The sequence below is a fragment of the Heteronotia binoei genome, chromosome 12 (genome assembly GCF_032191835.1).
Source record: "Heteronotia binoei isolate CCM8104 ecotype False Entrance Well chromosome 12, APGP_CSIRO_Hbin_v1, whole genome shotgun sequence".
NCBI classification, from domain to species: domain Eukaryota; kingdom Metazoa; phylum Chordata; class Lepidosauria; order Squamata; family Gekkonidae; genus Heteronotia; species Heteronotia binoei.
The window spans coordinates 47,880,330-47,896,800 of record NC_083234.1 but is presented as its reverse complement, the minus strand read 5'-3'; the positions used below and the strand labels follow the sequence as shown (position 1 = coordinate 47,896,800).

Genomic DNA, 16,471 nt, shown 5'->3' with positions numbered 1-16,471 from the left:
TTGACTGCTCCTTTAAAAATGGCTGCAACAGCCACAGTTAAGGAAGAAAGCTGCATAATAGAGCACAATCCTCCTCTTCTCTTGGCAGTTCTGTAAGGGTGGCGTGGGACTGTGCTGAGCTCTGCTTGGCAAGGGGCTCAAATGGCAGTTCTCACTTGAATGGAGGCAAACATTTACACTGCCTTTGATTGGTTAATTTTATAGGGATAGAACAATAATGGAAAAAGACCTTTCTGCCATTTCGCCTCAACCATACACTATATCATCTGTCACATTTTTACTCTTCCCATCCTTCGACAACTTCAGGGAAGGTTTCTGTTGCTCCTTTGTTGAGTTCAGTGTAGGTAGCTTTCCACTCTCCTTTGCCCAGGGATGAAAGAATCACATTTCTCTTAGGGCAGCAGTAGGGTATGTGAGTGCTTGAAACAGAAGATGGGAGGTATCAGTTTGGCTTCTTCTTATCAGTAGTCTGTACTAGCCCATATTGGCATGCTTTCACCCCTGCTTTTTACCCTCACAACTCTGTGAAGTAAGTCATGCTGAGAGAGAGAGTGATTAGCCTGACTTCACCCAGTGAGCTTCATGGCTAAGTGGGGCGTTTCACTTGGATCTCCCCCATCCTGTTTAACCATTATACAAAGCTGTCATGTCATATGTTTGCTTATGTCTGTCAGAGAAAACTGTAAGCTTTTTTGAATAAGATGTTGTGGCAGGGCCCCTCAGCACCTGGCACATACTCCATTCTTGAAAACTCTGAGGGAAAAGGAACTGGGTTTTAACCCAAGGTTGCCACAGAAAACAGTGTCCCCACATGAACTCCACCCTCCTCTCTCCAGTAACAGGAAGCAGTTGTGGAGTTCATTTTCGGATACTGTTTTCTGTGGCAACCTTGGATTAAAACCCAGTTCCTGTTCCCTCAGGGATTTCTTGACAGAGTATTGTACTACGGGCTCTGGGGCCCTGCCACAACATCTTATTCAAAGCTTACAGATTGGGTGGTCTTAGTGATTCTGGGTCTCCGGACAAAAGTCCAGGATGTGGCCTCAGAATCACTGCTGCCACCACCACCACCTCACCAGCGACAGACAGGTTCAAGCAAGGTGGACGTGGGTATGCATCGGCCACCCAGTGCTCTTCGAACGTGAAGAGGTGGACACACCCATATGCAGAAGCTAGCCACTTCTTTCCTCCATGAGGGGTGAGGCTGTGGATTGTTGGGAAGACCACCCAACCCAGTGCCTGGGGCAACTGCCCTGGATGCCCCATGGCTCAGACTGCCCCTGCCTACAGATTTGTTTTGATCTTTTTCTCTTATAAACTTAGGCACTCAAGACATTGCCCCATATTAGCTGCTGTTTTGCTTGCATCTGTCTATTAAATGAACCCTTGTACAGTCAGTCTGTGGCTTCAAGCTTGTCTGGACAACGTTCCTCTGTCTGTCTGAATCTCCAGAAAGAAATCACAGTCTTGCTGTCAGGCTTGCTAAAAGAACATGCCAATTTTGAGCACCAGACAGAGTCAGACAGAAAAACATGAGATCTATGAGTGCAAAGATATGCCATCAGCCACACAGTTCTCTCCTGTAGCCAGGTAAGTTAAATGGATGAGTTTTTACACAGAAAGAATGTCTTCATTTTTAAAAAAACCTGGAGAGATATAAAACACCGCTTTCATTGCAAGAAGATAAGACATATAATTTAACTCCCTAAGAGGCTGAGAGCAGGAAAGATACAAACAGAGATAAAGCCCTTTTATGGTCTTGATTTAACTTGTTTTTAATAAGTGCTGAGGTTTCTAGAGTGCACAGTGAGCACAGGGCTTTGATTAAAAGCAGGTACTGGTAAATCAGAATGGTCCCAGAAGGCTATCTACAGAGCCAGTGCCGTTTAGTCTCTCTAGATTGTTCCTGGCATTATGAGACAGAAACATCACTTGCTGCTATACACATATGTATTGATCATACCCAAATATGGAAGTCCACAGCCACTTCTTGGGTGAACAAGGATTTCTCCCTTGTGAAAGTACAAGGAGATACACGCTACAAACTGGAAACTCTACACAGCAACACTGAAATGGAAACATGTGCATAGTGTTGGCAGCATTTCAATACACACATTTCTGCAGGAGGAATGGAATGGGAGAAGAAAATCCTTTATCTGTAAAATAGGAACAACTAACAATTTAAGGCGTAGCTACATGCTATGTTTTCCCCTGGGTCCTTGCAGTTAGATGTGCTGTGAGTTTGCCGTGGGAATTAATGGCTTGATTTGGCTTGGGGCCACAGCCCATGAGGAAGCACTTCAGACCCCTTCCTCAACAACGCACATTATTTTCTCAACCTAAAATGGCCCTTGGAAAGGTCCCCTGTGCAAGCACCAGTCGTTTCCGACTCTGGGGTGACTTTCTCTCACAACGTTTTCACGGCAGACCTTTTACAGGGTGGTTTGCCATTGCCTTCCCCAGTCATCTACACTTTCCCCCCAGCAAGCTGGGTACTCATTTTACCGACCTCGGAAGGATGGAAGGCTGAGTCAACCTTGAGCTGGCTACCTGAAATCCCAGCTTCCACTGGGGATCGAACTCAGGTCATGAGCAGAGCTGAGGACTGCAGTACTGCAGCTTTAACACTCTGTGCCACGGGGCTCTTAAGGCCCGTAAGGGCCCCTTAATGGAGGCTGTATGCATACTGATGAGATATACCTAGGCTTCCTCAAAAGAACAAACAGTGCCCCCCCCCCAGTAATTTCAGGTCTGAAAAACAGCATGGGGGGTGGGGGGAAGCTGAGGCCTTTTCTCCTCACATGATGGGAACCCAATACAAATAAAGGTTATGCTCACCTGGAAACAGAGTTCCCAGTACAGAACTACAGGCCCACACCTGACTGAGCAGACACATGGAAAATGTAATGTGTAATTAGCCCACAGCCATAGAGCTGAATACTCAATCTCCTCCTCAGCTTCTCCTCACCAATAAGAGTGAGTCTGAATTTTCAGAGGAAGATGCCAAGACTCGTGTATGGATGCCGCACCCTTGGATCTAGACACGACATTCCCCAAGGCAAGCTATTTGCAGCCAGGCAGGCATTACTGAGGAGAAAGGGAAGGGCTTTTTGTACATGCTCAAAGGAGATCTCAGATTCTCACATTACTTGAACGTTCACATTTCTGAAACTAAGCCTGAAACGAAAACTGAATCTGGCCAATGAGATTGTGTCATTTGCCATAAAAAGTCAGCCTCTTAAACAAGTTAATATATATATAAACAGTAACAAATTTAAATTTAAAAAGCTTTTCAATTTTTTTCCTGATTACACACACACTCAAAAGTAAGATGGTAGGATAGCCCTGTTGACTAAATCCACCTTTAATGCTTTTTGTGGGCAGCCCATATGGGCATTGTCATATCCCACAAGCCTCTTACCTCTCGTTCTGCATAGAAGAAAAGATCCTCGTGAAGTTCACCATCCGTCAATGCAATAATGACGCTTGCTGTCCTATAACCTGAGAGGACAGAATGCATTCTATTAATGAGGTTAAGTGGGGAGAGAATGGAGTATAATATCCAGTCACATACAAAATAGAGCTGATCAGAGCCTGAAGACTATAGTTGTTTTCTCCAAAGGAAGTTTTATGGAAGAGATATTGTTGCATACAAACTAGACAGCTATTTCTTTTGTTCCACTATCATCTTCTCTAGTCAAATAGGGGTATGGTTTTTTGGTGAGTTTTTGGTGCATGAGAATTCACAGGTGGTTTCTATAGCTTCATTCACAGACTACACAGCAGCTATCTTGGGTCTGCTGTGGTCACAAAAAAGTAGATGTCACAGTAAATGTGCAGCAGCCACCAAAAATGGTAAATTTATTTATTTATTTCATTTATATCCCGCCCTCCCCACCAAAGGCATGCTCAGGGAGACTCACAAATTAAGGGTCACACAATCACATTAGTGTGACCAAATAAGATAAAACAACAATAAAAACATAAAACATAAAAACATCTACGTGCGCTAATATCATGGTTTCCGATGGCAGTCAAATTCTAACGGTGGTTGGCTGTTCTAGGAGGTCCCAGGATTGCCATAGCATGATGAGGTAGACCACTGGCAGTGTCTTTATGGGTCAGTCCCATTGCTGCAGGTGTTTCCATCATGAAAATGCATGGTGGAAGAATGCCATTTTGCAGGTCCTGTGGAACTGTGAGAACTCTCAGGTTGTGCTAACATAAAACACAATAAGAGCCTTGCTAGATCAAACAAGTGGCCCCACTAGTCCAGCATCCTGCCTAACACAGTGGCTGGTCAGTTATTCTGGAGAGCCAACAACAGGGCATAGAGATGAAGGCCTTTTCCCAATATTGTGTTGTAGCACTGATATTCTGACATTTACTGCCTATGAAGATGGAGGTTCCCTTTAGTCAACATGACTAGTAGCTGCAAATGGACCCATCCTCCATGAATTTACCTAATTCCCTTTCAAAGCTATCTATCAGCGGCAGTGAATTTTACATTTTAGTCACTTGCTGAGCAAAGAAGGCCTTCCTCATCCACAGACTAGTGCACCTAATGTCATGATAGGAATGGCCTGTATTTGCACACCTACAATCGCTGACAGGCAGTTATGTGGATTAGAAGAACAGCAGAATGCTTTGACTTTGCTAACATCAGAAGTTCTGTTAGACCAGGGATGGGCTGATTGTGGTCCACTGGAAGAACACTGGCCGTGTCTGATGCATTCACACCTCCTCCTTGGTGGTATTTTTGCAAAGAATAATAATTTAGGTGAACTCATCCTGCAAAGAATTTCTTCTAGGCATACTCAAGATCACTTACTACAGACGAACTGCCAAAAGACCCTGAAAATATGTGCTTGCTTTGTAAAATGAAACCAGTAAACGATACAAGAAATGAAGATCACTCAAAACTGAACATGGTCCAAACATGTTGTAGAAATGATAAAGGGGGATGGGAGAACTAGTCTATCATTAAATTCTGATTTTTAGTTGGATCCTTAGAGCAAACAGAGGATGCTCTGAAACTCTCTGATCAGATGGGAGCTGGCAATGAAATAAAAGAACTGTGCACACACAAAAAAGAAAGAAAGGGGGGGGGTGGAGAGAGAGAAGAGCCAAGCATGCCATCATCAAGATTACAGCATGCCACCAGCAGAGAGTAAATTTACTGCCAAAATGCATCCTTATCACATGGAGATTGTTATCTTTATCTCCACGTGGCCCAGGCTTGTCATCTGTGTCAGCTAAAAATCACACAGCCATCATGAAACAGAACCAATTAAAGTCAATTTGGATTCCTGCTGTCATCTTTTCACAATAAATCTGAATGACTTCTGCAGTCATGTATCACATATTGCAGCTGACATTTTACTTTTGTAAAAACTAAATATAATCTTCTCAAGAGGGAAAAAAGCCTAAGCAAATGAAAGCTGCGGTAATTATCAGACTCTTGAACATATCTTAAATCATTTGACAAGACCAGCTGTGTATTTAATTGCCTACATTTCTGGAGAAGGGGGGGGGTAATACATTCTGGCAGTATTCAGTTGCTTTTTGATGAGGAAGAACACAGATAATTCTGCAAGTGGAGAACCAGAGATGATAAAGTTATTTTTTAAAAGTATAAAACTATGTCCTTGTGTGTTTGGGGGAAGAGCTGTGTATAAGATATAAGAAAGGATTTTATTTAATAGAAAGGCAATAGATTTGAGAAAGGAGTTCAGACAATGCACCTAAGAAGGATAAAATGGGATTAGCAGCTCACTAGTTAAGATCTGCCTCATAATACCTGCTCTCCATGCAGAGGTGAGGCAGGTGGGCAACCAGAGAGACAGGACTTCTTCAGTAGTGACCCCTTGCTTGTGGAATTCCCTTCCCCTTGAGGGCCACCTGAACTTCTTTAGGCACCAGACCAAAATGTTTTGGTTCACCCAGGTTTTTAATTTGAGTCTCTAAATCTAATTAATTTTACTGTGATCTGCTTTTATGATGTATGTTTTTATGCTGAGCTGGTTTTTTCTCTGATGCTGGATTTTGATTAGTGTCTTGTAATGTTTCATTTATTATTATTTTTATTTTGTAAACTGCCTTGGGCAGGTTCCTGGATAATTTTTTTTGTAAACAAATAAAACAATCTCAGATGTCCCAGCCTTCTTGAAAGAAAGAGGGGATACAGAAGTGATTGAAAATGGAGAATTTCACATCAGGAACCCAGAGCAAATATCCATCCTCAGCAACAAATCCAGAATGATGTACCCAAATTTCCACACTTGGTTGCCACAGGGAACAACAGACCAGGGAACCATATGGTCAGATCCTACTTGCACAGAGAAACTTATCCTTTGGGGGGGGGGGCTATCTCCCAACAACAAAATCCTCTTTCTGATTTAGCAAATTTAATAAGGTGGAAGAAATAAAGCAAAAGTGTTGCTACTGTTTATAAGTCCTCAAACTCATTCTTACCTTGAACATTTTCATGGTAAATTTGCTCACTTGCCTAAAATAAAAGAATACATGACCATTAGCAAGGCAGAGATACTGAGCTGATACTGGTTAAGAGTCCCAGTTTGGGGTGGACAGTATTCTGGCAATCACAATTAAAGGCACTGCATGCCTAACTGCCTTCCCTCCATTTGGAAATAATGCAGGATAGGGGCACCTTCTTTTGGGGCTCATAGAATTGGACCCCCTGGTCCAATCTTTTTGAAAGTAGGTGGGTGTTTTGACGAGAGGCACCAGGTGCTATACTGGAAATTTGGTGCCTCTACCTCCAAATGGTCTTCATTAGGGTATAACTGAATGCCCAGCAGACATTCCTCCCGGCTTTTCTAATAACCATGAAGTGGGGGGATGCCTCCAAAGCAGGGAATCCCTTGCTCCCACCTGGGGATTGGCAACCTTAATTCCTTCTTGTCCACTTCTATGCCTGAAACTGAGTTCTTATTTACCCTTTCAAATCCTTCATGCATGTAAGTGTCTCCTCCGGGCAGGACTTTCTGAAGCTCCTCCAAGCCTTGACGTATCTGTTCCCTGTAATGTCAGAATATATGCTTGGTTAAGCTTCTGGAAAGGGAATCAGCTTTCTTTTTTAAAAAAAGTAGGTGTCAGTGATCTGCAGAACAACTGAAGTAAAACAGCACAGTTACTGCTTTTGTAAATTGCAAGACATTTAATTTCTGATACAACCTATAATGAGGCCACACCACATTTGTGACCTTTTTTGCTATGCATATTTATCCTTTGGGACAGTTCCTTGATATCTGTCTGCTGTCCTGAGTCTGCTTCGGTGGAGAGGGCAGGATATAAATGAAAATAAATAAATCAGAAAAGTCTTTCAATCTTTATAAGAGCCATCTTCTGAAGGTTCCTGTCCTGAAAAATATCCAGGTGTCCTTTTTGGCTCTAGCTCTGACCTGGTGAAACTCTAGGATTGCTAAGTTCCTCCGCCGCTGAAATGGGGGACTTCTCGGCATGATGACATCACCCAGAAGTTACATCATCGTGCCAGGAACATCACACGGGGGATGCTCTAGGAATTGCAATAAAACTCGTGATTCCTAGAGCATCCCCTGTGTGACGCACCTGCCGCAATAACATCACTTCTGGGTAAAGTCGTTATGCCACACGATGACAGGGCTATTTGGGGATGGAGATCCCCTGTGGCCTCCTCCCTGCCTGCAAGTTGGGGCCCCCAAACTAGGGGATCCCCCGCCCCCAGCAGGAGCTTGGCAGCCCTATGAAACTCTCTGCCAAATGACATCCAGCCTGTGGGACCTAATTCACTTCCAGAGGGCTTGCAGGGCAAGGATGTTCACCAGGCCTAGGGTTGCCAGGGAAGTCAGATCAGCAGGTGAGGGATGGGGCTTTCCTTTTTAGGAGCAAGGAGAGAGAAGCAGGAAATAAACTTGATGTGCTTACACCACCAGGAAGTGACATAGGCAAGTCAATTTTGTGCAGAGACACTCTTGTTTGGGGGGTGGGGGTGGTGGCTTAGAAATCTAATAAATAAATACCGGTAAATGTGGGTCCCTTTACTCACCCAGTCCCAAACACTCATTCCATTCTATGACTTTTTCCTATACAGAATTTAACAGTGCAACCCTGAGCAGAGGTACACCCTTCCAAAGCCATTAAAACTAATAGGCTAAGAAAGTTTTTCCTCTGTATAGGATGGCACTGTAAGTAGGTGAAATTTCTGCTCACTCATATTTTTTGTTCTTTCGTAGTACAATATTACTATTATCACAACATAATTGATAAGCTAAAGACATATACACTATATCTCTGTCTTTGTCTATCTATTCACTTTTCTGTGAACACTACACTGTGTACATGTATATGTTTTTGTGCATGGTACTGGGTTTAACTATCCATTTCTCCATGGAAATAAAGGGATGAAAAACTGTACCTGCTTGATTTCTGTACAGCCTAAAAATCAGACATAATTCTTGCTGGTAAGTTCATGAAGGAAAGGTCTATTGATGGCTGTCAGCCATGGTAACTAAATGGAATCTCTGAGTGCTGGAAAGAAACACAGAGGGTGTCCATCTTCTTGATGCATTACTCATTACCTTGTTGGCTACTGTTTGAAACACAATTCTGAACTACATGGACCTTTTATGCTCAGACCCATCAAGGCTAATCATGCATGCATCCAGCTGCTGGAAAAGCACAGGAGGAAGTCAATAGAAAAGTGAAACCCCCAACTCCAGCTGAGTTTTCAAGTGCACTTCACTAACCTTTCCTTACTTTTCCTGTTCTAGTACAAAATCAAGACATTTATTTATTTCATTATTTATTAAAATATTTATACTCTGCCTTTCCTTTATGGCTTAAGCCAGCCTGCAATACCAAGATTTAAATACAAAGAGAATAGAATACAACTGAAATTCACATCCTTCCTGAAGAAAATGCCTCCAACTCAAACACCATTAAAATATTCACAAATAAAATTGCCTCCTAAAAACTCCTACAGTTCTACCCCCTAACCTCCTCGGGGTGCCTGTTCCACAGTGCAGGAGATGCTACAGAGACACAATGAGCTCCAGTAGATGCCAAGTAGACCACCAAGTGAGACAACAACCAGAAGGTGGCAACCAGAAGTCTGCAGTTGATACCTGGTAGGGTTGCTAGCCCCCAGATCCCAGCAGGGTTTCCCCCACTTTTGAGGGCTTCAATCTGCTACTGGCCAGCTGGCTGGTGGGGAGAAACCCATCCATAAACAGGGACATTGTGCAGTGACACTCTGATTTTAGGGCAACCTCTATAGTTTTAAGGCAAAACCCCATAGAATTTGCCCCAAAACCAGAATGTTGTGTGCAATGTTGCAGATGCAATGGTGTCATTTACAGGGACTTTGCACATGCCCCACTTGTCCATGCATGCCCTCCAAATCCCCCACCATGACAGCAAGGGGACCTGGCAACCCTAGCACCTGGGGACATATCAGGAGAGAAAGATACAAGGTCCCTTAGGTCAGAGTGCTTAGGATTTTTCTTTCCGATCTCCAGAGGTGAATGATATTAACAGAATTCCAAAGCTATGAATGACATGTACTACCTTTTCAGAATAACCTCCAGACTCTAGATTATTTGAATGTACCCCCTTTCCCCCCCTCAAATCTCAAGATTAATGAGTTCATGGGAAAGAGTTTTTACCATTCTGAATATTCAATTTAATCTTTTAAAACCCAGGCACACAGATTAGAAACAGGCAAAACAGGGTGGGCTGTCCTGCATGTTCCCTCAGCTGTGAAAACCAACTCCTAAGAGCCAAGATAATGCTTTGTGGTGCACACACTATCTAGGAATGAACTCATGCTGCTGCTATCGCCTTGGGAACCAGATTACAATTTCAGCCACCATATGTGTGGGCCTCCCCCCAAATCCAGCACACTGAGCCAATGGTGGATATCTGTTGACAAGTTCTCCTTCCTTTGGTCCACCATAAACTCTGAGAACTTTGCTTTTCAGGAATTTTGGAATCTGTATAATAACATTTTAATGTGGTTTTGCCTCTTCAGCAAGTTGTTCAATGACTAGCCCGCCATGACCTAAAGACACCAAGCAGGGCAGATTAAACTGAATGAATTTATTACAGTCACTAGACCAGCCATAAACTAATAACCATGAGGAACATTCAAGACATCTTCTACAATATTTTGGCAGTGCAAAGCATAATTCAAATTTTAACTGAAAGACAAAGACTCCTTCTAACGTCAGAAGTCTGAAAAAAAAAACTTGTCTTAATTGCCTTCTCCCTGAAGGCATCAGCAAGCATCACTTTGAATATTCAATGATATATAGATGAGACCTCTCTGCAGACTATAACCCATGCAGTGTGTAAGAATGTCTATTTTATGGACTGATCTGAAATCAGCAAAACAACAAGGAAAAGGGTTGGTTTTTATACCCTGCTCTTCACTACCTGAAGGAGTCTCAACTTACAATCATCTTCCTTTCCTCTCCCCACAACAGACACCCTGTGAGATAGGTGGGGCTGAGAGAGCTCAGAGAGAACTGTGCCTGACCCAATGTCACCCAAGCTGGTTTCATGTAGAGGAGGATTGGGGAATCAAACCTCTCTTTCCAGATCAGAGTCCACCACTCTTAACCACTACATCAAACTGGCTCTCAAACAAACAAAAACCTTCAAAGAGAAAGCACAATTCAATTAGATGATATCACTAGGAGTAGGGTGCAACTCTTTTTAGGACTTCACTTTACACTAATCCACTCAGCAAAACTAGAGAGACTGTGCTATCAAGCTTTACCAACACTGCGAATGGTCACTGACACTATATTGAATATATTTTATGTACACATTTAGGCCCTGACCCAGATTGCCCAGGTTATTGTGATCTCATCAGATCTCAGAAGCTAAGCAGGGGGGGCCTTGGTGAGTTCTTGGATGAGTGACTACCAATAAAGTCCAGAGACGCTCTTTAGAGCCAGACAATGGCAAACTACCTCTGTCCATCTCTTGCCTTGAAAACCCTGCAGGATTGCCATAAATCATCTGCACTTTCCACCACCATACACCAAAAGGTCTCAGAGGCTGCATTCAGAAGAAACAACTAACCATGCTTTGCCATTTCATAAATAAGCCTTGGGAATCCTTGAGCAGATGTACTTGTTAATTAAACCAGGGCTTAATGCAAGTTTGTAGGCAGGAAACAAAGCATGGTTTGTGGGTTCAAATGCAGGGCTTTTTTGGTAGAAAAGGCCCAGCAGGAACTCATTTGCATTTTAGGCCACACCCTCTGACATCACCAAAGTTTCATATAGGGCTTTTTGTAGAAAAAGCCGAGCAGGAATTTATTTGCATATTAGGCCACACCCCCTGGTGCCAAGCTAGCCGGAACTGTGTTCCTGCTCAAAAAAAAGCCCTGTTCAAATGTAACAACAAACTATGGTTTATTGCTAACCAGAAAACCTTTAGTTCCTCATTCTTGTCATATTTTTGGCAAGGCACTTTGGATCCCCATTGGAGAGAAAAGCAGGATGAAAATACACTAGATAAATAAATAGAAATAAACATAGAGATGCAAAAATCAATTTGTGGAGGAGCAGGAAGCAAGTTCAGAGCATTACCACATGTGTGTATTCAATTTTAAAACGGCCATGCAGTTCAAAACCAGGAGCCAAAAAAAGGTTTCTCACCCCTGTTGTATGAGATGCAAAATCTGATGAAGATCTACTCAAAACAGAGTTTGGATGGTAATCCAGAATTTGTCATGTGTGTTAACTTTTTGATGTTTCTCATATTTCTACAATTATATTACACTTTATTTTTCTGTGTATTTGTTTTTGTATTCGTTGAAGGTGTTCCTTCCTGTTTTCTCAGCTTTAATAGTAATACATGCTGGTTCATCAATATAACAAAAACTTAAACATCACAATAATGCATTTTCACACATGGGAATGATGGTTGTGTGAGAGAGTGATGTTGCTCGCCACAGAGCCCTCACAAACTGTTAAGGCCAAATGGTTCAGGATGGGAAGTGGAAAGCAGGACAGTTCCAGTAACTGAGTCTGAAGTATAGAAGTGTGCCTTCTAAATCACAAACGCACCAACAGTTGGCACCGCTGCTTACCCGCCTGTGAGTTGTGCTGACCAAGGAAGTTGGCAGCATTCCCTTGCTTTAATACTAGTATATCTCCAAGGTCTAGGCCTTAGCCAGGTGGTGGGATGCTGCTGTTCTGTTCAGGCTTAGGACAGCAGAAATGAGAAGGAGAGAGCATAATTTTTAGCCACAATCTAACATACCCAAATCAGACCTACAGCCCATTTTGCAATTCCATCTCCAGCATTCCAATGAGCCATGTTTGCTCTGCTTTGTTCTCTGAGATCAAGCCTAAAACACACATTTACAGCTGCCCTTCCTCAGACATTTATCTGTAAATTTTCTCCCAAGTAAGTTTATTTGTGTAAAATGGGAGAAGAAGAGTTGTAATTAGGTCAAGCCCTCGCGTGTTGCTGTCACCCTGGGACAAGAAATCAGAATTGGAGTGCCTTTTGCCAAGTCAACCACATTAAACTGCTTCTGCTGCCAACCTAAACAAAAGCCTCCCAGGTCCCAACTAGATTTTGGCTAACAGGGCCCTGTTATTCCGCTTGAAATCAGCATCCGGTCAAGACAAGAACAACGGGGAGCATGAGGAAAGCTGTATATGGATTTCACATGCACAGGTACTTAGGACCTTTGACATATACTAAAAGGAAGGGGCCTCAAAAGGGAATTTTAGAAACATTCATGAAGGTTAAGTTTATCGAAAACTATTAGCCATGATTAACAAAACGGCACCTCCATGTTCAGACTGTGTACCTCTAAATACCAGATGCTGGGAACAAACAAAAGCAGAGGACTGTTGTCTTTTAGTCCTGCCGAGGGGCTCGCCAGAATGGCACTCTTTTCCCCATGCCTTCTCCTCAGACTATATGGGATTATTCCCCCATGCCTTCTCCTCAGACTATATGGGATTATTCTTCAGGAATATGCACATTTTTGGCTAACCTACTGGCTCTACAGGCACTAACACTATGTTACAGGTTTTCCCATGTGATAGAACATAAATTGTGAGTTCTGTGTTGGGAACTTAAAAGGCACATAAAAGCCCAGTTTGGATCAGACTGCAGCTCATTGAGGGGGGGCGGGGTTCAGTCTTTTCTTCATTTCATTTTCTTGGGGATTGCTTTTGTCTTGCTGCGGATGCACTGATGGGTTACACTCAGGTTCCCCCAATGGGCATTCCAGGTAAAGAAAACAACATGGAGGGATGGCTTAAGCCCCTTTTTTCATGCACTGTGGTCCTGATAAATATTGGGTTCATGCCAGCCAGTATTAAGTTCCCAGCATCGAACCAACAGCACATGGTTGATTGCATGGAGCTCCTGGAGAAAACATAAAAGGGTAGTTGGGTCCTGAGCAATTATAAACTCTGAATGGGTTCATGGGCCCAAATTACTTTCCTTTGAAAGGTGAGGGGGGGAGGTGACTGGCTTGTCTTGTTAATAAAAGTATAAGATATGAAAGGACAGAAGATGTTTTACAATGCTGGGTTGTTATTTTTTTTTACACTTTTCAAAAAACCTCCCATCTCCTTCCATGTCTCCCATCCCCAGCAAGACAAAAGCCCTACTAAAGAGCCAATTCACCCAGAAGCTCAGAAACATGGCATGCCACTAGATGCCCAAAATTCTGAGGTATACCACAGTATGGCTGAAACCAGACGGCCGGTTTGGAGCGGCTTGCAGCTGCCCCGAAGAAAGGCGGCCAGAAGGAGAGTGCCCTGGGGCTTCTGGATGGTGCTGGAAGAAGGGGCAGGCCTTGGGCGGCTGGGGAGCATCTGGAACATTCATGTGTCCCGCTCGTGGCTCCCCGGATGCTCGTAAGGCACCCTCCAGCCTTCCAGACAGCCAGGTGCCTCCTTGGAGCCACCCCAGAAAAAGGGACCACTTTCCAAGTGGTGCCTTTTTGAGGTGGTTGGAGCGTCCTCAAGGACAGGGTAAGTGCAGGACAGGGGCAGGCAGCAGATGTTGCCGTCTGGATGGTTTTGGGTCGACTTCAGAGGCATCTCTGAGTTGACCCAAAGTGTCGGTCTGTAATCAGCCTATAAGACTTCAAGCCCCATCTAAATTTCTCCTGTCCCTCAAGAAAGGACCTGGCTTAGGGACAAAGTATCTAGACAGCCATACTATCTAGCCTACCTGTTAAGATATGCATCTTAAGCCCTGTTCTCTGTGCCCTTGCCTTCAGAGGTCAGGCAGGCGGTGACTAGGGATGTGGCATTTTCTGTAGTGGCACCTCACCTTTGGAACACCATCCCTCTTGAGGCTTGCCTGGCCCCTACCGTACATTGTGAAGAAGAAGACCCCTTTTTTACCCAGGCTGTTGAGAAGGGGTTTTATCTTACTGATTTTTAATGGTCTGCTTATGTTTTATGGAGAGTTTTTTTGGTGCTTGTGTCTAATGACTTCTTGTTAAATGGCTTGTTTTGAATTGTCAGACACCTTCAGCAAGACTCTGAAGAGGCAGCATAGAAATGTTCTAAATACATAAATTAACAGAATGTGACTGGAACACCCCCTTCCCCTCCAGTCTCATCTCAGTCTGGGAGAGGACAGGACGAATAGAGGAAGAAGTAAGATGGTGCTAAACTCCCCAGTAAGATCTTGTATTGTGCATTTATGGGCAATGCTTGCAATATATAGACAACTGGGAATTGTTTCTGGGAACCAGGTCAGAATGAGCACCTCTCATGTACAGTATCCAAAGCCCACCCATCACTACAAGGGCTATGATGCCCTCTTTGGCTCCTTCACTGCAGAAAGGCCAAATGAAATCCTATCTCCTTTCTGGTGTCAGTTTAAAAAAGGCTTATGCAGGAATGACTCCTTGACAATTGAGCCCCAAGATTTAGTTAGTCTCCTCCTCTGCTGTTCTCTCAAGAGCAGGGATACAACTAAAGGGAGCTGCCTCACTTTGCCTTCTGAAACAGCTGCCTGCGAGGCTCTTTAAGAAGACTATGGGTCAGGTGGAATCTACTTACAGATAGTAGAGTAAATGGGGCAGATGTGCATGTGAAAAATATCTGTGCCTGATGAGATTTCTGACTGTTCCTCCAGAGACAAGCTGGCGAGGACTGTACGCAAACACACCAGGAAGCCAGAGCCTCTGGCCATAATTCTACCCTTCACTGCTCATCTGTGCTTAATTTTCTTTGCTCCTTCCCCTCCCAAACCCAAGGGAAAATTCACTGCTAAACAGAGAGATAAGCAAAGACATTGCAGCCAACAGCTCTTCCTACCATCCCTTTCTTTGCCTCTCATGGGAGGGGGCCTTCCAAAGACTGGACAGGCGGAGCTTGATTGCTTTTTGCATAGAATGGGTCATGAATAGCCAGAGTCTGACTCACCTGGATATGTGGCTTGAACCTTGGCATGGCCAGGTTCTGTTTAGTCCAAAAAGGGAAAGGGGTAGCTGATTGCTTCTTGAAGTTTGTTTTGCTGGTTTTTAGTGTAAACGTTTTCCAAGGTGCTTCTGAAAATGTCACTGAGATGGCTCTATAGACTTAAGAGCTGTTGCTATGTTCAATATACTGGTGGGAAATGGCAGTGGACTTGAAGAGTCAATTTTGGCTTTGCTTTCCTTACATGGACTAAGTGTACACCCATAGAAGTCAAATTTTGGATGCATTACTATTAGAAACATACTTTATCCTCAATGCCCAGTCCACCTCAGAACCTTATCATTTCCATCCCCTCTTACCTGTCTTCAGTAAGTCTCATTAGAGTTGAGCCTCTAGTGGAGAATACAATGAATGACATCCTCAGCTGGGGGCTGCATAAAGAAAGCACAGGAATTAGTCTCAATACTGGTTCACACATGATTGGATGTACATCGCTTCATTTCTCCATACTGATTTGTGGTGACTGAACACAGACACACATCTGCCTCTGCTAAAAAGCATGGAGGTGAGTTGGGGGAACATGGAGATTGTGCATGTTGAGCTGTATTTATGATGACCTGTTTACACATCTTGATGAACACACATTGAACCCTCCATTCCTAATCTTGGTTCTCTCCCTCCCTCCTCTAGATCCCCCCATTAAGGTTCAACAATCCAGGCTGCTATAAAAAGATACAGAACCTGCAGTGTGACTTTGGGTTAAGAAGGGGCAGGTGAGTCTGCTACACTTTGAGAACTCATACAACCTCCTCCCCGACAGTCACAAAAGCTCTGTACCCAAACTCATCCTCCTCATCCATAAGCATGCAAAATATTTGAACAATGTAATGTAAAAGCTAATTTGTGTGCAGTTGAACTTATTAAAATTGTGGGTCCTATTTTGTTAAATGAACAAAGCCAGACTTGCATACCTAACACTTAGCACCCCAACAAGCTTTGTAGGGAGTTTGTGTTGACTAAGGGCTCCACACAAAATGCAGCAAGCCTGA

General features: G+C 43.5%; 1 protein-coding gene across 1 annotated transcript in view; it reads right to left on the bottom strand.

The window, feature by feature from the left end:
- ANTXR1 (ANTXR cell adhesion molecule 1) overlaps positions 1 to 16,471 on the bottom strand; it is a 168,673-nt gene that overhangs the window by 131,543 nt on the left and 20,659 nt on the right. The window contains exons 3-6 of the mRNA XM_060251262.1: positions 15,782 to 15,853; positions 6,960 to 7,041; positions 6,475 to 6,508; positions 3,422 to 3,501 (exon numbers count right to left, since the gene is read on the bottom strand). Coding sequence (XP_060107245.1) covers positions 3,422 to 3,501; positions 6,475 to 6,508; positions 6,960 to 7,041; positions 15,782 to 15,853 — 268 coding nt within the window. The remainder of the gene's footprint in view (positions 1 to 3,421; positions 3,502 to 6,474; positions 6,509 to 6,959; positions 7,042 to 15,781; positions 15,854 to 16,471) is intronic.